General features: G+C 40.6%; 1 protein-coding gene across 1 annotated transcript in view; it reads left to right on the forward strand.

Moving 5' to 3' along the window:
• LOC145769674 (coiled-coil domain-containing protein 63-like) overlaps positions 1-19,834 on the forward strand; it is a 171,967-nt gene extending 152,133 nt beyond the window's left edge. The window contains exons 4-5 of the mRNA XM_082581349.1: positions 13,794-14,329; positions 18,598-19,834. Of these exons, the coding sequence (XP_082437475.1) occupies positions 13,794-14,329; positions 18,598-19,156 (1,095 nt within the window). The 3' untranslated portion in view covers positions 19,157-19,834. The remainder of the gene's footprint in view (positions 1-13,793; positions 14,330-18,597) is intronic.
• Positions 19,835-26,937: the final 7,103 nt, after the last annotated feature.

Below are 26,937 nucleotides of genomic sequence, written 5' to 3' on the forward strand. Positions count from 1 at the left end.
TCAATAAGTGTATTCCTGTAAAATTAGCCCGCGGCTATCGAAATTGAGATGCAATGCCGTACACCTCTAAAACTGTCACTACGATACAGATTACTTGGATAAAAGACGGAGAATTTGTCCAGCTAGCAAGCACCAAATAAACCAGTTAAATGTGCGACCGACTTCCAACAAACAACTTCGAGAATGAATCAGAAAAATTTGTGATAACTCAAAGGCACGCCAGCAGTTCGTGACGCAATATTTCATGTTTAAACAGGTTTCAACAGGTTTGACACAGGTCTTACGAACGATGGCGCAATTTTGGCTCATGTTTTAGGAATTTCCATGACGTAATATTCAGTAGACTTGAACGGTTTTTATATGACGTTTGACCAGGCAAACAACCGTCTGGAACATAGCGGCCCCTAGTTATGACAGTCTGACATGGCATAACTAAAAAAGAATTGACGACAATTGTGAGCCAATGAATAAAAACACATGATACACAAATTGTTAGAGTCACTCACGTTTAAGTTAATACGCAAATACAAAGGGCATGCAAAGAATGAACAGCAATAAGAATAAACACGACGATACATGAAATTGGTACCATAGGTAGTAGGTACACGCAAAAAATGATGCTATATACAATGGTTGCGATAATAACCGACTGTTCCGGGCTCAGACAAGGGTCGGCCACCGCAGACAAAAACCAGGCTCAAACCCTAACACTTAGGTGTTCTTTACGGGGGCGAGGCACGAAATATCCCTCAACACATAGTCTACTTTCACTTTCCCCGTACTCTCATCATAGTTGCAGACGGCAACTTTAGCTCTACGAACCACAGGCTTCCCTTTCCTAATTTGTGGAACTACCTCATGCACCCTCCCAAGTTGATACTTCCCACGTTTACCAATGTCCTGGAGAGAACCTACCACTACAAGTTGACCAGGCTCCAAATTCTCGGCCATTTTTAGCCATTTTTTCCGGCCCTGAAGACCTGGCAAGTAAAAATCGATCCATTTACTCCAAAACTGCTGAGAAAGTGACAAATTGAACCGATAATCCCTTCTTAATTGGTCACGATCATGTGGTTGCCCAACAGCACAGTATGGGTCTAAGTATGGGGTCAAAAGTGAGGCAGGGGTGATGACAGTAAAATCTCTAGGGTCGTCACTCAAAGGTACCAAAGGGCGTTCGTTCACGATCCGAACGGCACTGCCTGTGTACGTAAGCAGTTCAATAAAATTGGGCTTACGACTTGAAGAGTCCAAAATGTGAAAAAATGCAATTTTAAATTGTTTAACCATTGCCTCCCAGGCGCCACCTTGCGCCGGAGCATACGGAGGTATAAATTTCCAGTTTATCTCTCTCTGTCTCAGGGCGTTGTGAAATTCAGCTGATTCTATCAACTCGGGTAACTTCTTAGATGCTGCCTGAAAGGTACTTCCATTGTCGGAATAGATAGCATTAACCTGCCCACGTAAATCTGTAAACCTTGTAAAGGCAAGTAAAAAATCACTCAGCGACAATGACGTAACCAGCTCAACATGAATAGCGCGAGATGCCATACATGTGAACAAGAGTCCCCAAGCTTTTTTGTGACTTCTACCTTCAACAAAGGTTAAAGGTCCAAGATAGTTTAAGCCGCAATCAAAAAGGGTTTCCTATGCGCAGTTGTGCGAGACAAAGGTAAATCAGACATGAGCTGCCTTATAGGTCGTGCTTTCTCAATCGCACATACACCACAATCATTAAGATACCTCTTCACGGAGGCATTACCATTAGCGATCCAAAACTTCTGTCGCGTAGACAACAAAGTGTGCTGTACTCCACAGTGCGCATTTCCATTATGATGCGACAGTACAACAAGCCTAGTGAAGGGGTGCTTCGAAGGCAAAACAATCGGATGCTTTGCTTCAAGAGAGATCTCGGGAGAATTACTTAAGCGCCCTTCAATGCGGATTACACCAGCGTCATCTACACAAGGTCTGTACTTTTTAAGTGAACGTAATTCTTTCAAGCGTTCCTTCTCACGTTGCGAAGCGCCAACACTACCTCGCTTTATCACTTCCTCAAGGGCATCCGGCGATCGTTTGGTCATTAAATGTACCACATCGCCATACACGCTCTTCTGAACAAACTTCACAGCCAACTCTGAAGCACTGTTAAGATAAGATGCATCCAGTTTTGGCTTCACAAAGCTACGCTTTCTCGTTTTACAGCACAAAAATTCAACAAAAGCAACCAAATAAGCGATTCTCTTTTTCATAACATACAAAGAAGGTGCGGCCTCGATCAATCTGTGAAGACCACCCTGTCCAACGTCAAGCGACTCCTCTTCGTCACGAAGATATAGGCTATGGACAGGTACTGGAGTGGCATTTTCTACAGATGGAATTTCCTCACACTGGTAGAGAAGACTAGAACCATTTAACCACAACTCTCGAAATTCTTTCTTTGTAATAAGATTTGGCCTTGTGCCAACATCAGCTGGGTTCATATCGGTAGGGCAAAAACGCCAATCCTGGGCTCCAGACAACAATAAAATATGCTCAACTCGACGCGTAATAAACTTATTCAAACGTAAATCAGGGTTTTTAACCCACTGCAACACAGTACGAGAATCACACCAAAAATACTTAAGGCAGTCGGGCATCTTCAATGCCTCGTAGGCCTGCTTCACGAGTCTTGCTGTATTCAAAGCGGCAACAAGCTCTTTCCTAGCTATCGGCCAAGAAAACTGATTTTTTACAACAATGGTAGATTTACCCAGAACGAAAGACACACTCGGAACTCCGTTAACCAGTCTACGTAAGTAAACAACAGAAGAGAAAGCTTGATTCGAAGCATCACTAAACCCATGTAATTGATATTAAACAATATCATCCGGACTGCACACACCAGAGTTTGCAAAATACCATCTCGGTAACGAAAAATCCTTAAGCAGGTCCAAAGAGCGAAGCCACGACTCCCACTCTTTAACAAAGCTATCAGGGACCTCGGTGTCCCAATCAAACTTGTCTATCGCCAATTGCTGAAGTATAAGGCGTGCTTTTAGAAAAAATGGCGCTCCAAAGCCTAGCGGATCAAAATTTTGTCCAAGCTGACTGAGCATACTTCGGCGCGTGTGTTTAGCTTAGGGCTTTAAGGAACATGCGATACGCATCTCGTCAGACTCGGTTTGCCACACACAACCCAATGTCTTCGCTGATGGCAAAGTCATATTTTCAGTCTGAAAGTCAATGTTACGAATCAAAGGTGAAAGCATCTCATTATCCAAATTTGACAAGACAATCATAGCCTCCTTGTTAGCACTCCACTTACCAAGTTTAAACCCACGGCTATCAAACAAAGCAATTGATTCATGAGTGATTTGCTGAGCTTCCTCTAAGCTATCAGCCGAAAATATAAAATCATCCATGTACATATTATTTGCAATATTGCAGAGAGTCAATTCACCAGCACTGCTGGGATTCTGCTCGATCATTATCTTTATAGCCAAGCAAGCGATATACGGGCTACTCTTTATTCCCCAAAGGTGTACACAAAACCGAAATGGTACCATCCTACCATTTTCAAGGTCATCATCTTCAAACCACAATATACGAAACAAATCCCTTTGCGACTCAGGTAACTTTATTTGAAAGAAGCATTTAGTCACATCAGCCATGAGACCAAATCTACCAAGCCGAAATCTAGCCAAGACATCTACCAGAGGGTTTAACAAGTCAGGACCCGAAAACATTACATCATTAACACAAGTTCCTCGAAATTCAGACTTGCCATCGTAAACAATGCGCTTTTTTAATTGTGGCGTAACAAAGTATGGTAAATACCATTCAAATCCCTTGACATTTCCTGCTTCACCAGTACGCTCAATATAGCCATTTGATTTAAGATCTTTCATGGTGTCAGTAAGGAAATCACGAAGTTCAGGTTGTTTTAAAGCCTTCTTCCTTAAAGCAGCAACTCTATCTGACGCCAACACAAAATTGTTAGGTAGATCAATATCTTCCTTCAACGGAACAGGTATCTCAAATCGACCATCTTTCAACTCAATATTCGGTTCAACAAGTTCTCTAGCCAACTTATCATTGCGAGACAATTCACAGGTTTCATTTTGCAACGTCAAATCCTGAATGACTTTATTCAGGTCTGCTATTTCCATATCGCGAGACTCAATTTTACGCTGAAAGCCAGAGATGACATCCGACTCTGAAGACGTCTGCACTCTGCACACTTTAGCAACGCTTTCATCTAAGGGTGACTTACCACCACAAGCCAACCAACCGAGAGGAGTGAGCAAAGCATGTGGTTCACTACGATTTTCACCAACACGCTCTTTTTTTGCACACATCAAATAAGCGTTATCGTTGCCAATCAGTACATCTACAGTACTACAATCATTCAAATGAAACATATTCACGTCATGAAAATGACGGAAACCATTTAAATCTTGTTTATGCGGTAAAGTTTTAACATCGTCAGCCCAAGCTGGGTTAACCACCGAAGTTATATCACAAAACAGTTCATCTGTCTCTAACGACTGGATGTTGAGTTTGACAAGGTCAGCACAAGTAGCTTTCTGACCAGCCAGGGTATCCATTTTAAACGACGCTTTATCGTACGGTTTAAGATCAAGTTCACACACCAAATCACTCGAAACAAACGTCAACTGCGAACCAGGATCATGCTGACAATACACCAACTTCGATTTGCCAGTTATTGGATTCAAAACACGAGCAGCAGTAACGCGGTTAAAAGCTGCTTTAACATTTCCAATCTTAACATTACGCACAGGAACTCTGGCACGAGCATCATCTTTCCCAACAGAATCCAGAGAATCATGTGACGTCACATAAAAATCATGCAGAAGAAAATAGTGTTTCCTATCGTTGTTAGGCCCACACTTACGACAGTTATTTGCATGAACGCAATCCCTAACCATATGCTGGCGCAAACAATTCAAGCATTTGCCAGCTTTCACAATGACATCTCTCCGATCTTTAGGTGTCAAGCGCAAAAATTCTTTACAATTAGACAAAAAATGATATTCAACTTGACCACGTGACGAACAACAAATGCATGCCGGTAGGTTTTTACGTCTGGCTTCACCACCGCGCGGTGCGCCAACAACAGTCGAGTACTGCGAACTCCCTGACATCACATCATCATGGGGTTTTACGGACGTCTGCCTAACCGGACATGAAGGCAATTTTCCTTTGCCAAACTTTTTAAATTGCTGCGACTCACCAAAATCGCCCATTAGCATAATGCTAAAATCAGTCGACTTACGCGTTTCCTCCCGTACTACAAATTCAAACAAACTCTGAAAAGTAGGCTCATCAGTGCCACCATACTGATCACCTAAAAAGTCAAGATAACGCTGCTTAGCGTCAAACGGGAGTCGCTTAGCCAAATCCAAAACAAAACGTCCTTCCAATTTGTCACGCTGACCATAAGCTTGCGCGTAAAGCAAACACTGCGATAATTCATCTTTAAACTCTTTCAGATCACTGGAAGAGGTCGAAGTCAATTTGCTACCATAGCGATACTTTATAATTTCCGGTTCTGCAAAAAGACCTCCACGAACCCCAAAACGCTGGGACAAGCGAGCTAACGACATTTCTATCCTGTCTTCCTCTGACAAGCCAGGGGTGTCAGAAACCAAATTAGCAATCGTTTGCGCAGCTGTTCTAACACAAGCTGCTTGTAACAAAGTCAAACGAGTCCCCTTAAAGGGCGAAGCTGCCATTAAGGCCGTAACACGATTTTTAAAGAAGATAAATGGCATATTATTACCATCGTAACCAATCAAGGCCGCCTTATCGAAAAACGTCCTACTATTTTGGTATTCAAAAAAGCAATCCTGTTGTTGAGAACAGAACTCGATTTAGCGGGAGAAGACAAGCTATATCCCTTAAGGGGCTGAGTGGGCTCAGTCACATGCACAGCTCGATCACGATCCTCACACACGTTAAAATCAGGAGACGCGATACGCCTCTCACAACCACCCAAATTACGTGTAGCTGGGCGATCAAAACCTAGCGGCGCAGAAAACTGTGAAGGGGGCAAAGCATTACTACTAATAGCGGCCCCGTGACCTGTACGCTCTGGGGGAGGAGTTCGGTTGTAATTCGCAGACCTTGGCTCTACAGCATTCGGAAGACCCTTAGCCGCGGCCCCGAGACCTCCTGAAACAGCTGGAAAACGTGTGGATTGCCCTGGTCCACTCACAGGTTGAACGGGCGTTTGGAAAAGGTTATGTAAATTAAACTGCGATTGATGTTCATTTCTGGAATGCCTAGAAGAGCCCTTCTTAGAGCTACGCCGAGAGCCCACCTCTGATCGATATTCAGCTAAAACTACCTCTTTACGTTGTTCAGCCCTCAACTGAGCGTCTTTGAGTGCGAACTCAGCAGCTCTCGCGGCTGCCTCAGCTGCTCTCGCTTCGGCCTCAGCTCTCGCGGCAGCCTCAGCTCGAATGGCCTCAGCTCTCGCGGTAGCCTCCGTTCGTATGGCCTCAGCAGCTCTCGCTTCGGCCTCAGCTCTCGCGGCAGCCTCAGCTCGATTGGCCTCAGCTCTCGCGGCAGCCTCAGCAGCTCTCGCTTCGGCCTCAGCTCTCGCGGCAGCCTCAGCTCGAATGGCCTCAGCTCTCGCGGCAGCCTCAGCAGCTCTCGCTTCGGCCTCAGCTTGTATCTGGAGCTCCTCTCGTCTTAGCTGCAGGTTAATTTGTGCCACTATCCGAGTCGAAGTCCTAGACATCCTAGTGCTTACATTTGAGGCGCTATCCTCAGGATGTATGTCAGCATCCAACATATCTGAAAACTCACTTTCTTTTTGTTCAAAGTTATTTTTTAACGAGTTAAATTCGGGATCTACCCTATCACGAAGTTCTGCCAAGATTGCAGAGTTAAAAATTTTAGTCAAAAGAGCATGGAAATGCCGTAATTCCTCTTCTAAAGTAGATAACTTAGATCTAAAAATTAACAGTTCCTGCTTATCACTCAAAGAACCTAGGGCCACAGAAAATTTCCCAATTTGAGTCAAAATATCCCGTCTAAGATGCCGGGCCTCTCGAACTGACTTAGCCTCATCGTTAATGGGTCCCTCCCCAGAATGGCCTGCCCGACCGCAAAGAACATCATCAGGCTTAAACTCAGTCGAGTCGACGGCGGTCGAGTCCCTGTCGCCACCGAGTGTAGACATATTAAATGTTGGGGCTAAATTAACAATTAAAAAAATTAAGTTACACAAACACACAAAATTATTAGGCTACAGTAGTTATAAAAAACTTAACTGCAAAGACCGTAAAAATACAAAAAAGAATTTAAATGCACGATACCGTAGCTGTACGAGTATGAAGTCCTAAAGTCCATAAAACTTGCTTGGATTCTTCCACTTGAATCTACAAGCACAGATGGATTGTCTTTTAATCTTCTTTCTTGCCAATGAATGTCAAAGTTATTTTTCTTCAGTACCAAACTGAGAAGAAATGTCTTTACTTTTCTTTGCTTCTGTAAGAGTGTAGACTACCAACCAACAAATCTTCTTTTATTATTTCTTGTACTTCTAAGTAGTTCTTCTGCACTAGCTGACAACAAACACGTCGTTTATTTTTATGCTTTCAAGTGCTTCTTGGCCTACCAGCTAACAAAAATCGTCTTTTATTTTTTATGCTTTAATTTCTTCTTGACCTACCAACTGACAAGAACTCGTCTTTTATTTTTTATGGTCACAGCGGTAAACCATAATCTCTTCGTGGGAAAATTGTAACATAAAGTTCCCGGATCCGTTTGTCTGCATATAGTGACCGAAAAAGAAACACTCCTTGAAACGTCTATTCAATAAGTGTATTCCTGTAAAATTAGCCCGCGGCTATCGAAATTGAGATGCAATGCCGTACACCTCTAAAACTGTCACTACGATACAGATTACTTGGATAAAAGACAGAGAATTTGTCCAGCTAGCAAGCACCAAATAAACCAGTTAAATGTGCGACCGACTTCCAACAAACAACTTCGAGAATGAATCAGAAAAATTTGTGATAACTCAAAGGCACGCCAGCAGTTCGTGACGCAATATTTCATGTTTAAACAGGTTTCAACAGGTTTGACACAGGTCTTACAAACGATGGCGCAATTTTGGCTCATGTTTTAGGAATTTCCATGACGTAATATTCAGTAGACTTGAACGAAATTCTTCCATGGCCTATGTCACTTTACATTTTGGATGTACGATTTTGAATTGGTCGATCAAAGCATTGTCACCAGGGAGCGCCTAAATACAAATTTAACAACTAAAAATGGAATTAAAGAGCACATCGCCTCTTGTGTAACGTGCACTGACAATGCTTCGATCGATTAATTCAAAATCATCTATCGAGGCAGATCTGAATACCTGACCAAGATTATGGAAGCCCTAAGAATCAAACGCAATAATCTGTCCCTTAACAAACAATTATTTTTCTGTGGCTCGTCTTTCCTTTTGTGTGTGTTCCAATTGTTGTCACATGCTTGCATTTTACACTTCATGTGATCTGTTTCCCGCCGTGTTATTTACTCGTAATCTTTCTTGAATCACTTGTTGAGTTAGTGCTTTTCAGTTCGAAGTGTCGTTACAGTTATAATGCATAGTTAGATTTATTTCATACAGTAATTTGCATTTTATTTATGTTGCAGATTTGTAATTCCTAATGTGATGAAACATTTAATAACCAATTGAGGCTTTTATTCACTGAAATATAGAAACACAAAACAATAAGAATTAAAGACAAACTAATAGCAATAGGTAACGTAGTAGGCATACAACACAAACTTCTACTGTAACATATAGTTTCAAACATAAGACTGCGACGCTCTGGCAAAGCAGTTGAAAGGAAAGGTTGCTTGCGGTGCCAGAGGCATCGCGCTTCTTAATCAAGCAGCAGATGACGTAACTACCAAACACAAACTCCAGACGTTGTCAAGACGTAAATACCACATTCTTCACTCCTTCATCTTAGGAACATCATCTTCGAACAAAACAATAACAAACTGACAAAACGATACAATATTAAACAAATACATTTCATACATGATAAATAAATGCATTATACCTACAGGCACTTCAAACGTCGTATATATTGTGACCATATCTTTCAGGTGGTCTAGTTACTCTAGAAGAACGTCTCGGGTGTGTAGAAATGGTTAAGGGAGATTCAATCATTTTATGATTAGTTTCCGAAGAAGTATGAGCATCTGCATCAATATCCGGTGTAAGATTTTGCTGTGTACCTGCGGTTTCTAGTGAAGGGTTTCATTGTGTACATGGAGGTTCTGATGTAAGATTTTGTTGTGTGAGTGAAGTTTGAACAGGAGATTCAGAAGGAGTAGAAACCATGTTATCATTGTTTGATCCATTTCTAGGTGTTGGGCAAGATCGTTGGTTGATACGGAAGATTCTCGACCATTGGGAAATCTCACATGGGCGAAACTTCGGTTTGCGTCCAACAGCTCGACCTCTTCCACAAGCGGGTTGCTTTTATGTCGGACAAAACGTCGGAGTAGGACCGGTCCTGGCTGGATAAGCCAGCTAGGAAGAGATTGACCGAACATACTTCGACGACTAAACCCCAGAAATGGTTCGTGGGGAGTGGTGTTGGTTGCAGTGCATAAGAGAGATCGTACTGCGTGCAGAGCTTCGGGAAGAACTGCCTCCCAACAGCTCTCGGGCTGTTCATATGCTCTTAGCAAGAGTTTGACTGTTCTCCAAACAGTTTGATTAATTCTTTCACATTGAGAGTTGCCGGTAGGGTGGTATGGTGTACTCCGGCTACTCGCAATTCCTCTGTTTAAAAGATATTGCTTGAGATCTTGAGACATGAATGAAGAGCCTCGGTCGCTGTGGATATACAAGGGATGACCAAATAAAGAAAAGAGTTGACCAAGACATCGAATAACAGTAGGCGAAGTCATGTCTTTACATGCAAATGCGAAAGGATAGTGACTATATTCTTCAACAACAATCAACATATACTTATTCCTGCCATCGAGGGGTCCTTTAAAATCAATGCTAAGTCTTTCCCATGGTCTCATCGATTTAATCAACAATTCGGGTGGTTTACGATAAAATCGAGGTTTTAATTCAGCGCAGACTTTGCAGTGCAAACAAACATTTTTGACATCTTCCATAGAAAAGGGCATATTTTTGGTGCGAATGAAATGGGATGAACGTAAATGCCAGGGTGCCCAAGTTTTTCATGGATTTTGGTAAGATCCGGTGAGTTAGAAGATAGTGTACACGCTCTGGATAACGCATCTGGAACTAGATTGCTCTTATCAAGTCGATGCAAGATGTCGTAATCGAAATTTCCCAATTCGGCACACCACAGCTGGATTTTGTGGTTTTTAATTTTACCTAGTCGTTTTGGGTCAAGCATGAAGAAAACGGCCCTTTGATCTGTCAGAAGTGTAAACTTGCGGCCATGTAATAAATGGCTCCACTTTCTAATCGCATCCATGATAGCGGAAGGTTCTTTTTCTACAGTTGAATAGTTTGCTTCGCAACAAGAAAAGGTTCTAGACTTGAAGTGAAAGGCAACAGGTTGCCCTCCCTGATTTAAAGTGGCAGCTAAGGTATGCTCCGAAGCGTCGCACTCCACTACAAACGAAATTCCTTCTTTGACACTGGTGAGGCAAGCAGATGCAAGACCCTCACGTAAAGTTTCGAAGCTTTTAATAGCGCCAGAGGGTAGAGGAAAAGAAGATGATAGATTGGATTGTACTAAAGGTCTAACCTTTTCAGAGAAATCAGGTACCCATTTGGCATAGTAAGAAAACATTCTCAAAACCCGTTGTAATTCCGGTTTAGATTTCGGAAAGGTAAGTTCGAGCAAGGGTTGAAGGCGTTCGGGGTCAGGTTTGATTTTACGGTGTGAAAGTCTATAGCCCAGTAAGTCAATCTCATTACGAGCAAAAATACATTTTGATTCATTAAAAGTTAAGCCTTTGGCTTTAGCTGCAGCAAACAAGGCGTTTAATTTCGCGTCATGATCTGCTCGATCATTGCCACACACAGTTATATTATCAAGATAGGCATAGGTGTCAGTCAAATTATGCTTTTCGATCAGTTTGTCAACAATTCGTTGAAAAAACGACACACCGTTAGTAACACCAAATGGTAAGCGCGTGAATTGAAATAATTTTCCTTCGGCTTCAAAAGCCGTAAATGGGCGGTCAGCAGGACAAAGAGAAATTTGATAATAGGCGGATTTTAAATCTAAAGTGCTAAACACAGATCCTTCTGCGATTTTCGCAATTTGGTCACTTATTTTAGAAAGCGGATAAGCATCAAGTAATGTAAATCTATTTATAGTTTGTGAGTAGTCAACAACCATTCTTGGTTTATGTCGTCCATCTTTTGCAACCAGCACTAGCGCTCGCCATGGTGAATAAGAAGGTTCGATAATTTTCTCGGACAAAAGTTTGCTCACCTCCTCCCGGATGAATTTACGATCTTCTTGATTGAAATTCCGAGACTTAGTAGCAATGGACTTGGAGTTAGGTTCCAAACTTTGGAATAAACGAGGAGATTCCATGGTTGAGGCAGATATCCCGCAGTAAGAGTCTCCAATCACTAACTTTCTTTGTGATCCATCAAGTTTGAACACAACTTCTTCATGCTGGTTCAGAAAACCTTGGCCTAGTATGATGTCGGCACAAAGTTTTGGTACTACTCCAAAGACGACGTTGGCATACTTTCTCTCTTGAAGTTTGACGTCAGTACACACTTTCTCCAGCACTTGTGCAGTCAGTTGGTCCGAAGCCATTGAAACTTTTGATGGCTTGCCTTGAGGTTGCAGTTTAATAAATTTTGCAGCTTTGGCACTCATGAAGTTGTCGGATGCACCTGTGTCCAGCAAGCAATCGAAATCCACCCCTTTTATTTGTGTACGTAGTGTGGTTTTGTTAAAGCATTCTGGGACTGTACCAAGAACAGAATACAAGTGAGATTTTTCAGCATCATCATGGGCTGTGTTGTCATCATCAAGTGGGGACTTGTGGCCTGCAAATGGTATTGCAGCTGCTTTCCGAAGGTTGTTTTGGCAAACACGTTGGAAATGACCAATCTTACCACAAGCATTGCAAAGCTTGTCTTTCGCTGGACAGAAGTATCTGCCACCGGCATGGAGATTATCTCCACAAAAAAAACACTTGCGCTTTGTGCATCGGTTAGAAACTGTAGATTTCATTGTTGCCATTTTTACATTGCTGCTGGATTGGTTAGAAATGGATGAAGCATGCTGGGGTGGATTAGTTAAATAAGAATTTGAGTGTTTTTTGGCTTGGTCCAGCATTTGAGCTTTTCTAATGGCAGTTGGTAAATCCAATTTTTGCTCTTCAAGTAATCTCTGTCGAATAGTATTGGAGTTGATGCCATTAATAAAAGCATCTCTTGTAATTTCGTCCTTGTAGGTCTCGGCGTCTACGTTTTCGAATTCGCATTCTCTTGCTAGTTGACGTAATGCCTGAATGTATTCATCGATGGTCTCTTCAGGATTTTGAACTCTGGTCATTAACAAATGTCTAGCAAACACAACATTTTTCTTTTTATGATAAGCATTGTCGAGTGCTGTCCTTGCTGCGGCGTAGGTTCCTGCATCTGCGATGAAGGCGTAGGTTCTGTGTGAGAGTGAGTTTGCTGGTAATCCCAGCTTGTCGATGTTTTCTGGATTTCCTTCGTTTCTTTCAACCGCAGTTAGAAAAGTTTCAAAAGTTTTTTTCCAGCGATCGTATATTTTCTTTGCTTCGGGCTCCTCTGGAAGGATCTCCAGTCTGTTGGGTCGCAACAACTTGTCCATTAAATCAAGTGAATAAAATTGAGATAAAAAGACTTTTATTCACTGAAATATAGAAACACAAAACATTAAGAACTGAAGACAAACTAATAGCAATAGGTAACGTAGTAGGCATACAGCACAAACTTCTACTGTAACATATAGTTTCAAACATAAGACTGCGACGCTCTGGCAAAGCAGTTGAAAGGAAAGGTTGCTTGCGGTGCCAGAGGCATCGCACTTCTTAATCAAGCAGCAGATGACGTAACTACTAAACACAAATTCCAGTCAATCATGCTCGTAAGACAAATAGATGGCCGCTTCAAAAGTCGCACAAGCACGTCATTCAAGTCGACTTCTAAGATATGAAAAATCTGGTACCACTTGAAGAACCAAGCTAACTTCTTAACATATTAAATACCAGGCACAATAAATAGTTTTGCTGCAAATTTCTCAAATGTTTTCTGTTTGCAGCCATAAAGAAATAACTTTTACCAAACATTAAACAAATATCAATTGAAACCTTGCATATTGGTGTAAACCACAAAAGTTGCAGTACGGTACAAAAATCAAGCAATCTTTTTGCCACATGCTTGTGACTTTTTAAAAATAGTTCTAACAAAAACTATGTAATCACATCAATAATTACATTAATGTTACTTACAGGAGGAGGAAAAGTTCATTTAATAATACCTTTAGCAGTAGGGCTTGTATACTGCTATCCTAACAAGAAAAACAATTTTTTTGTCAATTTTTATAGTGATTATTTGAACAGAGGTACGATGGTTTTCTACTAATGTATTTTTAAACAACTATTACTGTGTTGTTTTTCTTCCATTTTTCTTTTTAACATTGATGAACATTGATGTTTTGATGCCATAGTATGCGTGGCACAAGAGGGTAAATGTGTTTCTATCAACTGGGCTTGTGCCTTATTTCTTTGCTTTGATGACAGTGTGAAGTTTTCAGTCCAAACTCATCTTTTATTTTCAGGCTTATGACCAAAGAGATGATGCCCAGGCGAAAATGGCGTCATTGAAAGATAGAAATGAAAAGGATTTGAATCAATACAACATGGAATACAAGGAGTTAATGAGAATCATTGCTCATGATGCCAAACTCAAAGCATTCATGAATATTAAGTCCCAGGAACGAAGCGAACTGGAAGAAGAGGAAGCTGCTAAAAGGAGGGCAGGCGAAAAAGATAAAGCAGAGCGAACTGCGGAAGAAACCATGGAGACGTACCAGGCTGCTTTTGAGGACATCCAGGCAGTAACTGGGGAAGAAGATATTTATTTTTTAGTGAAAAAGTTTGTTGAAACTGAAGATAAAAACTTTGCTCTCTTTAATTATGTTAACGAACTGAACAACGAGTTGGAGTTGGTTCAAGAGCAGATCTGCGAGGTCCAAACTAGCATCCAGCACTTTAAGGACCTTGGACTGAAGCATCAAAACGAAAGAGAAGCAATTCTCAAAGACATGGAAAATACTTTGAAAAAATCTACCAAGCAAGCTGTCACACATGAAAGGTAGTAGAATTGTTTAAAAGTTATAAATATTTTACTCTTGCACAACAACGTTAGATTGGTGGAGCAGATTGCTTGATGGTCTTAGAGCCCAATCGTACACATTTTGTATATTTGATTTTGTCCATTCAAATGAATATTTAATTCTTGTTTATGCATGTAGATCAGCGCTCTTCAACCTTTTTGTCATCGCGGGACCTCTAATTTAGTTTCGCGTTTTTGACGGAACCTCCAATCAGGGCGTTCGAGAGAAATCAGGCTGGTGAGGAAACAATACGAAAAATGGGCCCCATTTTTTTCAACAAAAATACAAGCAACAAACTTGTATCATGCGTTGCATCATGTGTTTTAAAGTGAATTTGGCCTACTTTCCTCAGCGTGAAATTGAATTCCTTTTAACGTTTAGATTTAACAACGTAGGCAACGGTTTCAATATGAAAAACAAAACTTCTTTCAATATGAAAATCAACAAAAATCACTCGACTACACAAAATTGCTATTGTTGTTCAATATTTTACCTAGAAAAAATTATAGTAGCCCTATGGAGTCATGTGGTTTGCACATCTCATACGCGATGCCTTAGGCCAGTGCTTCCCAACCGGTGGGTCGCGAAGCTATTTCAGGTAGGTCGCGAATCATTTCCAAATGTTACTGAATGTTAAATTTTTCTAAAAAATACCGACATTACTATAGATCTCACAAGCCGCAGTTTGGTCTTGAACAGTGCTGCGCCTTCGCCATCGCTACTCTTATCTTCACTTCATTTGTTGACTTTCTATTTTCATGAATTGTGCACCCTGTTTTCTATTATATCGGGAAATTATTGCATTTTTATTACGTAATAATTATGCAACAATGTAACAAATATGTAACAATTAGATGTGTTGTGTAGCATTAACTTTTTCACAACGTACACCAATAATAAAGATGCCGTGATAAAGATGTCATATCTCATTGTGGGTCGCACAATAAAACTTGCATTAAAAGTGGGTCGCAAACTGAAAAAGGTTCGACGTCCTGAATGTTGGATTTGCATTGTGGGCATCCAGGGCTGCTAAGAGTATTTCGGCAGCCGTGGCCGAGTGGTTAGCGCGTTGGGCTCGCAGTCGAGAGCCTGCATGTTCGACTCCAGCCACCCGCACTTGCTGTTGTTTCTCTGGGCAAGAAACTTAACGATAATTGCCTCTACCTAGTGATCGATTTCGAGTAATGGGTAGTACCAAATTTAAGTCATAAGTAAAGTAGACAACCGGAAAACAGACATTGCCGTCGGCTGCAGCGTGGGTCAGGTGTATGTCGGAAGGCGTACACCGATGCATAGCGCTCAAGTCCGCTTTCCCGCAATGCAGGATAAAGATAAACAAACAAACAAACAAACAAGCAAACAAAGAGTACCTCGCCTATGTAGTGTTTTGGCAGTACGGGCGTGTTTACTGAATGATGCACAGCATGCATAATTGCATATGCTGTTCAATCGGTTCTGAGTCATGAATCGTCAACAATTTTTCACAAATTTCTGAGCGCTAAAACTAAGTTTTCAATTCGCAACTGTTGGAGGTAGGGCCTGTTTGCGTAAAAATTTCTCAAAACAACAAAAGTATTTGGAAAATTGTTTTGAAAGTTGCGATTAATGATTTCCTTTAGTAAAGATCATAGGTGACGAGTTCCGGTTTGCAGCTCACGTTTGCTGTGCAGTTTTCTTTCAAAAGTACCAATTCATTAACAATATCACTATTGTAGGCTACAACTTGTTTAAACTTGTGCCACATGCCCAAAAAGCATGAAATTTTCATAGATCATCAAGCTTATCGATGATATGCTTAAGTTTTGTTAAATAGGCTATATCAACCGCCAGCGAATCTTTTGCAACATACAGTAGAATAAATTTCGTTTGTATGATGGAGCTGGTGAAGCAGAGTTGTTGGAGCGTTCCGTCTCCATAAAAATCAAACATTTTATTTTATAGTTCCTGTTAACAACTTAAGATTGCGAGTAGCCTAGTCCACTCTTTCTAGCTCTCTCTGTCTATAACTTTGATTACATTTTCTTTTAATTTCAATAAATTCATAAGTTGATTGTCCATTCGTTGTCGTCGTGTGAGCCTCTGGGGCCGAGGGTCTATCCTTTTACCAACCTAGATTTACGATGTTCACAGAATACACTGGAAGGCTACTAGAGAGCAGCCAGTCTTTGGTTTCATCATCCATGACACGCGGACCTTCCGCTCCATTAGGTGGCTTGAAGATGTAGCAGTCATTGATGATGTGGTCTGCGGTCTGTTCCTCGGCACCACATTCACAGGAGGAGGAAGAGGCCATTCCCCATTGGTGCATGGTTGTGAAAAAGCCCGACGCCCGTACGAAGACGGTTGAGGCGCACCCATGCCTGTCTTGGTAGTGTTAGACCGATGGGGCGTGTGTCGGCGTAGGGGATGAACGAATAGAGTCTGGTGGCTGTTGACTTCCATTCAGAACTCCATTTATGGTCCGCCCAAGCAGCCGCAGAGATGTCCTGTACATCAGCTTCGTTAATAAGAAGTTGAGCGGCTGGCACGAATGGGTGTCTTGATTTCAGTCGACGGGGGTGCTCGTTTGAGAGAGCAGAGATCTTGTGGTGGAGAAGGTGGTTAAGCTCCAGTGCCCGTTGACAGAGGGACAGAGTGGCTTCTTCGCGACGAAGCTCAGCGGGTTGGATGCCAGCGAGAATGGGGAGATTGTCCAATGGTGTGGGACGCAGGCATCCGGTCACTGTGCGCAGTGCGCTGTTTATGGCAGTGTCGATGTTATGGCAGTGAGCACTGCGGCACCAAACAGGTGCACAGTACTCTGCTGAAGAGTGAACAAGGGCTAAGGCTGCTATACACAAAGTGTCAGCCCTCGCCTCCCAGCTAGAGCCTGCCAGGCGCTTGAGTAGCAGCGCAGATGTGAGTTTTTTGCGCAGTGACACCAAATGGTGGCGGTATGTGAGCGATTTGTCCAGTGTTACCCCAAGATATCTTGGTTCGGGGCAGAAGGACAGAGATTTTCCGTTGTTCTGAACGTGTAGCTCACGATCAGCTTCCCGATTATGGAGGTGGAAAGCTGCTGCCACAGTTTTGGTTTCGCTGAGTTTCAGTCGCCAGTTCTGGAGATAGGCTGAGATAGTTTTCATGCCCTGGCTCAAGGTGTCTTCTAGATTTTCCCACGACTTTGTGGAGTGGAGAATTGCCAGGTCGTCCATTGAGCAGTTATTTATCGCTGTATGAATGGTTTAGTCGAGTGAATTTCGTTAGGACTATAATGCACAAAATGCAGAGAAGCATAGATTTGAAACTACTGAAGTACGGTACGGTAGGCTGCTTGTATTAATGAGACAATTTTCTTTTCAAATTTCCTATCTGGCCGGGTTACAATTTAAAATGACACAAGCGTACCGTCGATCAATCACTTTGAAAATGATATGACATCTGTGGCCTACACTATAAACTCCAACTAGATTTAAGCAATGATATCCATAAGAAAAAGATAGTCAGGAAGGGTTTACTTTCTTTAACCTTTTCAGACACGTTGGATCAATTTGTCTGGCCAACGCAGTGTTTGAAGTCAAGGCTCAGTTGGTCCAGCATAAATAGTAGGCCACACGCTTAGCTACACGCAATGATACAGAAATTAGTAGGCTTAACAATGGCTATCAGATTTTACGTCTTGAAGGAGTTTAACATAGCCTACCTAAATATGAGAGTGATTTGTTCATAATGAGACAGTTGAAGTGGTATCTAAATTGATCGAAAAATACTTGAAACTAGACATTTCATTCAAAAATTTATTTATTTTTAAGTTGGTACTCTTTCATTTTAGTAATTTCTAAAAATGGGCCCCCACTCAAAAGTGAAAAAACGAAAAACTACTCGTTTTTTCTTTACAATATTATGCTATGGGGTAAAGTTGCCCGACTTTCCCTCTCTCTGAGCCCTGACGACACAAGAAATAAATTCCCCTATAAAACGAGGAACCTTTACGAAACCCTTTAAACTCATCGAACCCTATGCAAAACTCTTGTTAAAGAGCACTGATGTATGAGCATGTATGAGCTAGTATATGAGCTAGTGATGACCCTAAGGGATATAATATTTGCAAACTCAATAGCTGCTGTGAGCCACAATACAACTACTCATTGTGCTTGTTACGTTTGCTATTTTTCGTGCGAACATGAATAATAGCTTCTGGTGAAGTGTGGCCATCCTTCACTAGGGATGAGTAGAATTGTTCTAGAGTAAACATTTCTTATTTCAGACAACTACGAGAGACCGAAAAGATCCTGGAACAAATCAAAAGTGGAATTGAGACAGTTTTTATGAAGATCAACTGCGATCGATCAATCATCTCCAAGATGCTAGGAAAAAATGATACTGTCAATGAGAACAACATGATGCAGTATCTAGGAGTCATAGAGCAAAAGACAAATGAGCTACTGCAGATCCACGCCTATTTGCAACTTAAAGAGTTAGAAGGTTCAACTGAGAGGGCACCCGGGACTCCCAAATCTAGCACTTCTGCTCTCCTGGGGGGTCCGTCTGCTCCCCCAGTTGTGGTACCCATTCAAATTGTCCCTCCGTCTACAGAAGACGATAAAGCCGACGAAGCGGCCGATTGTGCGGACGAAGGAGGCGAAATTGATCGACCGTTAACGCAAAGTGAGCTAAAATCCAGGGCTGTTCGAAGGATCGCCCGTAGAGAGATGGGTACACACACCGCGCTTGGGGGTAAGCGGACTGAAAAACAGTTTGTGCTTCCTGACAAAGTTTTGCGACAGAAAGAAACTTCGCCGAAAAAGAAATCTACTCCCAAGTAGATGGACATTCATTAGCTTGTCAATTATGCTGTCACTTGTCTATGACAGCTAAAATGTCACTTTCTTTTTACTTTAATATTTAATCGTTCTTATCCTATCGTGATAACTTATTCCACTTAAACTAAGATAACTTTATACGTATGTTTATGTTGTGTTTATGAAGCCTTTCCCTTATTATTATTTATTGCGTCAGACAAGAATGTCCGCATACGAATAAACAAACAAAAAGAGATACACAAATAATGAATGGCATAACAGTTGTACAATGTTTATACACACCAACGACACAAAAGCAGCCAGACGACATCTCAGCACAATCACTGGCAGATACAATGGCCTGCTGTTGGCTCAGCAAAACTTGACAGACTCTTCTCATTAAAGAATGAAAGCAAAGAATAAATTACAGGAAAAAATTTTATGGATGGAATGCAGAACATGATATTGTAGTGTTCAAAGAATTTCGATTTATACAGAGTTTCAGAGGACAATAAAGCTTTCAGTAGAGAATTGCAAGATTTATAACAGCACGGAACAAAGACATAAAGTGATTTTCGCAAGAGAGTTTTAAAAGTTGTAACATTTGCCCTTCGCTAGCCCAGTCTTATTTAAAGCTTTTGATATTCATCATCTGACATTACTGTTACTATAGTCTCCTTAAGTGGGCAGAGTGCAATTAATAAACGCAAAGTTTGTTTGCATTTTGTTGTTCTTTGTGTCTTACTAGGCTTGTGGTAAAATATGAACCTAGCTTTTGATTTAGAGCTGCCATCAACACCGAGTTCTGAACACAAAGACATAGCCCGATCATACAAACCAACATTCTATTCCGTGGCACCTAGTTGGTATAGCAATATAAACAAAAAATAACCTTGTGGTCTAAATTTCGGTAAATTGGTCTGAGTTAGTGATACAATGCTTCTTCTCATATAAAAACTGTTGAATTAAGTTTCAGGAGAAGTATTTTCCGACAAGTTGAATATGCTCATTTAAAACAGCTGCTTATTTAAATCCAAAGTTTTACCACCTGTGGTTGGTTTGTCGTAAGATTTGGTTCTGTTTGCTGGAGCATTTATGATTCTGTTAGGTTTTTGTGGTTTCAGTTGCAGAAGCTGGAAATTGAAATAATAATTTAAAGATTGATAAAGCAAAGCTTTTTGAAGAGCAAATTAACAAATTAAAACACAGCTCATGCTGTCTTCAAATGGAGATCCAACCCTTTACGTTTTTTAAATATAATATTAAAAACCTTTTTGGTAGGGGTGTAGGTAGTAATTTTAATTTCAACATTACCCCTGATTTTCGGATACAACAGTACATTTTAAGACATCAGGAAAACAATTATTTTCCGTCCGAAACCCTCCTTCCTCTGAAAATTACTCTTCGCGTAAAATTGCCTTGTATTGCATTGACGTCACTTTTTATTATGACATTTAAAATTCAAGTATTATTTGCTACTGTACTGAAACACGTTAATACTGTTGCAAGACAGCTGCAAACAATTTTTCTGGTCTAGGTTTATCGTAAAACACGGGAAAGTGGTCTTTTGATTTGTGCGCATGACTACGCGCATGCGCAAAAGCGTACCGAAATAACAGATATTCTGTATTGCAGAAATAGATAATAGGCTACCACATTAAATTGATAAAAGGCTATTGTACAGCTTTTGCCACACTATGGCTTTTTGTACTATGGAATTTAATTAAATTCCACACTTTTGGAATTTAATGCAACTAATTAATTAATTAATACGGGCAAATTACCAATATATGTAGGCCTAACTATTTTATGAGCGACGACGCGTACCGTAAAGTAAAGAAAGTCTTCAAAGACCTGCATTTGCCAGTCCACCTCTTTCGACGCTCAAGAACCCTCCGAAACGCCCTTCAAAAACCACAAAAATCAGAACCTTGCCGGCTACAAAACTGCCCACTACGGAACGACGACATGTGCACCACCAAGAACTGTGTCTACAAGATCATAATTATGCAAGAAATGCAGGGAAAGCTACATAGGCAGCACGATTCGCCCACTCCACTCCCGGTTGAAAGAACACCTTAACTCAGATAAAAGTTCAGTATTTGATCATCAACAACAGTGACTCGCCGACTTTGAATTTACAATCACTGCCAGAGAAAACGATGCCGTACAATTACGCTTCAAAAAGGGCATTTTCATAAGTAGACAGAATCCAAAAATCAACAACCGTGCCAAAAAAGAAGAACTACGACACCTAATCTATTAATCAACTGATTTAACAAAATTTTAAAGCAATAACGCCTAACAACACAGAAACTCAACAACCAGCAGCCTTAAGCCAAACAAAAGAGCCGCAGAACGACTCACTGAATTCAACACCATTCGTCATAGCACATGACTAAGGAACTATGATCCGAAAGTAGTGTAATTCGCTATTATCACAGCGAACTGGCAGCATCAGGCTAAAACAGGTCGTTAAAATCTACATTGTGAAATATGTAGGCCTATTTCACCAACGAAATCAAAAGAACTTAATAATATTTATGAGCAAATGAATTAGGCCTAATATTTGTTTTCTGTACCACGCACCTTTTTTAAAAGTACAGTGTTCGATTTTATCTTTTCATAAAATTCACTACATGTAAAAACAAAAAATTAATTTTGCAAGTGAGGAGAGCTTTGACATTCTGTTTTAGCATTTGGCCTCTGTCGTCTGTCCACATATTTTTTATAATTGAAAAAAATTTCTCAACTGGTGCTGATGTCCCAGAAAAACAAAGCACAAACTCAACAAGTTTTTGAAAGTTTGGAATGGCTATGTTTTGTTGATAAAAGTTTGGAACAATTGGATCCACTTTTGCTCAAGAGATGTCGCATTTCGCTATGATTCTTTCCTCTCACTCTCAGACATATATTTCTTTACCAAAACGTGCTCATCGAAAAGGAAGTCGATGTTGATCATTTGCTTCTGAAACATTTTGTTGATATTTTCCGCAGACCACTTGAGAAAGAACTTCTAAAATGGCTAACTCAAGAATTTTTTTTTTTAAACTTTAAATTAAAAATTCTATAACAAACTGCTTAACTGGAACAACGGGACAAGGCCTTAAAATCGAGACTGTCTCGGCTAAACCGGGACATATGGCAAGCCTAAGCCTCAGTCAGTCACCTGTCCTTCAGCCGCATGAGTTTTTATCTCTGTTTTTCATTTATCGAAATCGTCCATTTGCGTTCTGACTAGAGCGGCGAACTGTCATATTTTCAAAAATTTCGTATTGATGGTGGCTGACTATTTATTCGTGGATTGCAAGTAAACCTGAGTTTAGACTACGTGCGTTTTTATACGTTTTTGTTACGTTACGTATTTCCTGTGTTTTGACTCAAACACTTCGCGTTTACACTACCAGCAATTTCCATGAGTGCTGTGCTACGTCATTTGGAAAATAGAGGGTATTCCTCTTTATTCTTGAATACCTGCTGAGGGTATTATTTTATGGAGTTCTGTATATACGATCATTGCAATTGTAGCATCCCGCTCTGTGGATGGGTGAGTTTTATCGCTAACCTACCAATCTAGCCTGACTCTCACCACAAGTATATACTACAGTCGGCATAAGTGTTGTAATATGAAAGAAAGTAGTTGACAAGTGGCAAACAGCATAATTTTAACTGTAACTGATTAAGCAATTTAAACTAAAGTTTACTTACCACCAGAGCGCGACCGGACACCACACAAAAAGAGCGAGCGACACTAACCACGAAGTGGTGCGCATAACTGTCACATCGGTTCAGATAAAATTAATTGTAAATAGAAAAGGGACAAAACATAAAATAATAGGAATCGTCCTCAACATACTCCCCACAAAAACGTAGGTAAGTCGCTGACGGACGTTTTTTAACTAAGGACGATGCCACACGAGAAATACAAATCACACTGGCACATTATACAAATGTACAATACATGCAAGCAAAAAACACATAAATTACTGACCGTGCACGAGCACGAATATTGAAGTCAAATCACGAAATCAAGCTTCTTTGTTTTATCCCAAGCCGCCACACAGTTCGATTCATTTTGGAGATGATCTCTAACAGACGCTTCACACTTTACATCAGCGATGGACAGGGTAGCCGACCTCGTCCTTTGAAAAACGGCGTGCCTCAAGGATCAACCTTGGCATCACTGCTATTCAATATCTACATCAGCGACCTACCTTGCACCAAGTCAAAGCAATATGGTTTTGCTGACGATTTAGCCCTACTAGCCACTAATAGAATGTGGTCAAATGTAGAACACTCACTGGAGTCAGATATGAAAAGAATTTCGTAATACCCAAATACGTGGAGACTGCAACTCAGTGCTACAAAGACTACTGTCAGTACTTTTCATCTCAATAATCACCAAGTCGACAGGCAATTGAAGGTCGAAGTCAATGGTTGTCAGCTACCGTTCAAGATTCAATCAACTTATCTCGGGATGAAACTGGATAGACAACTGACGTACAAGCAGCACAACCAAGGCCTGCGTGCAAAACTAACTGCACGCAATGGACTTTTGAGGTGCTTGGCCGGAACTACATGGGGGGCAAACCATCTACCCTTCGCATAGGTGGCCTGGCGCTTGCCTACAGTGCCGCGGAACACGCAGCTCCGGCATGGTGTCGCAGCAAGCATACCAAAAATTAGACGCCTGCCTGAACGAGACAATGAGCATTTTTACTGGATGCTTAAAACCAACACCACAGCAATACCTACCAGTGCCAAGGCCTATGAGAGGGGGGTACGGAGGGTACGGCGTACCCTTGAAGGCCCAGAACTATGATTGTTGGGGGGCCCGAAATTGTGATTTTATAGTTTACGTGCAACAATGTTTGGTTAAAACCATCCTAAACGACTAAATTCAAGCATAAAAGCTGTTATTCTTTAGTCCCGTAATGTAGAAAAAGGGCCCGAAAAGGTAATTGAATGCATTCCACGCAAATTAGGGGCCCAAAGTGGTGATTTAATGCTTTATGTGCAAAAATGTTTTGGTAAAAACATCCTAAATTAAACCATAAAAGTTGGTTGTTCTCCTGTCCGGGGGGGGGGCGTAGTGTAGCAAAAGCAGGGTTGAGAAAAACTCGGGCTTTTTTAAAAACCCAACCCGCTAGTTTTTTTTTAAAGCCCGCAGGTATTTTTGAGCTTTTTTGTGTTTTATTAAAAACTATTTGAGTAAGGTAGTTTCACGCTTATTTTACTTCAAAATGAATTTCGGAGCAGGGAGCGCAGCCAGAGTAAAAAAAAGTGACTTCGTTCACCTCTGCTAGGCATGTGGTGAATGAAAAAGTTAATATGTTATAATTGATGAACAAAATGTTATATTTGAGCCTTGGTAGAGAGCTTGATTTGTTGTACCAGATACATATTACACTCAGTAACATTAACGGATTTAACATTTTTTATTAATCACACAGAAAAAACTATTAAATCCACGTTTTCGACACCACATAGTGTCCTCATCAGGAATAATTATACGCAATACATCTAAGAAAAATAAATAAATGAATTTGAAAATTTTACATTAAAGCTGTACAAGCGACACTTCTCAACAGCACCATCAACAACTGACACACGAATTCAATGCAGGATACACAAATTGGCAAGTGACAGATCACAAGATATGCACAACACAAAACACTAAATAATAGTTATATTGCAGCCAGCCTACTATTATTGCGCACAGATGTCCAATTCTGCAGTAAAATGTTGTATGATGTGCAATATGCCTATTGCCTAAGCCAGTGGTTCTCAAACTTTTTTTTGTTGCGACGCCTCTGGAAAAGTTTTCTGGACTTGCGACGCACCAGCAAATAAAAGTAAATGAATAAACTTATGATTAAAGTTTTGTTTATTGATACGACAACAAAAGGCAATGCATGTTATTTAATGTGACATGTGGGCTTGTTTGTTTTCACAAAGTTCATTGAATCTTGGGAGAATTTTTGAAATTGCCATTCGCATTACTCTTTCGGTGTTTATTCGTGATCGATATTTGGTTTTTATCACCACCAAGGCAGAAAATTTTGCTTCACATAAATACAACGTAGCGAATGGGATAATAATTCGTAGTGCTTTGTTTCACCAAACCTGGATAATCGTCATTCATTGAATCCAAAAATTTGCCGGATTTCCTACTACGAAAGGATTGCGAGTCCATTCGTAGTTTGAAAAATTTTCCTGGAAGTATTTTGCAAATTTCGACTCGAGCTTGGACAAATGTAAATAAATAAATAAGCCTCTGCTTCGCAAATTTGAAGGGAAAAAATGCACTTGCAACCTCAACTCTTCACTGTTTTCAAAATGAAATTACACCAAGAAAAATGATTCATCGCATTTCACACAATAGAATCTATGGTTGCTTGGATTTTCTGGTGACACGATACTTTTTACCGATCCATGGCTTTTTTCTTCCTTCTATGGTGCATAAATCTTCACCAATTTGTCGTTTTTGCCTGGCTATCCGCCCAGATGCTGCTGTTGTCAGTTTAACTCCACGTTCTACAGATTGAGTGTGACTTGGATAATTTAGATGAAGAGGATGTTCCACAAATTGCTTAATGTTAATGCATGATTTGGTCAGGGGAGGTTTGTTGTATCCAGGCTTACACCAGTGGTTGAAGATTTAGATTAAGTGGACGAGAAGGCATGGAAGCCAATCTTCGTGTCCACCTTCAGGCATGCCTTTAACCCTTTATCCTGTGACGTATTTTGGCCAGTTGACTTGCGGACGGGGGGGTCGGTTCGACACTATCACTTTGAGCTCGTGTAACTCAAAAACTACGCAAGATAGATCAATCAAATTTTCACATGGTGTAGATAATTTATCTGACAACATAACATCGAAACTCTTTTGCAATTTGTTCAACAGCGCAACTTGAAAAATCAAATAATTTGATGGTTGGTCATATTTTTTTATTTGACTTGAGAAATTGCTTCTTAATTAACTTATAATTGAGTGTGACGGGTTAATTCTATTGTGTAGATTTTAATCTCTTACGCGGAGACGTCGTCCACGCTTCAATGAAATCGTAATTGGCGTCCGACTCGCGTTTGCTTGTTGTTTTGCCGGAGGCATTGCAAAAATAATTTGCTTTGTTTCAACATTTGCAGAGAATGAGACATAATCACCGCAAAAAAACTCTTTCAAGTGCTTTTTGAGCCACATGTTTATAGTCTACACTTTTTCAAACGTACTGTCATTACTTGATATTGGAACTAAATCAAGCAAATTTTTTTTCACATTCACACTGTCGAATTTGGTTATGTATGATCAAGAAACACTTTGCATTTCACAGCACATCTCAGGAAGCTATTTATTCGTTTTTAACATTATTTCAACGTCTAAAGAGGTTGAATCGATGTAAAAAGTGTCTGATTTGCTGTCTGGGTAGCGATTGAATACAGAAAAGTAAGGTAGCCTGTGGTGTCACGTGGTATTTGAACAACAACCTATCCAAAGGTAGTGACTTGCTTCGATAGGAGCTTGTTCCATTTTAGGCCATCATGCACTCCAAAAACAAAGAGCGTCTAAAACTCCTGACTGATAAACTATGTCACGATGCATTCCAAAGTGATATGTTTCAATACTTACCAACAATGATCACTTTGAATGAAACAATTTTGCAAACAGCTGTGACAAAATGTAGTGATAATAATCGTTTAGTCAAATCGTGTTGGTAGGTTATAGAAGAGGTTGTTTGCCAAATGGAACTCCCGTTCTGCGTAACAAACTCAAAGTCGTGACATAACGATACAAAAAATAGAAA

This window comes from Aplidium turbinatum, chromosome 4 (genome assembly GCF_918807975.1).
Source record: "Aplidium turbinatum chromosome 4, kaAplTurb1.1, whole genome shotgun sequence".
Lineage (NCBI taxonomy): Eukaryota > Metazoa > Chordata > Ascidiacea > Aplousobranchia > Polyclinidae > Aplidium > Aplidium turbinatum.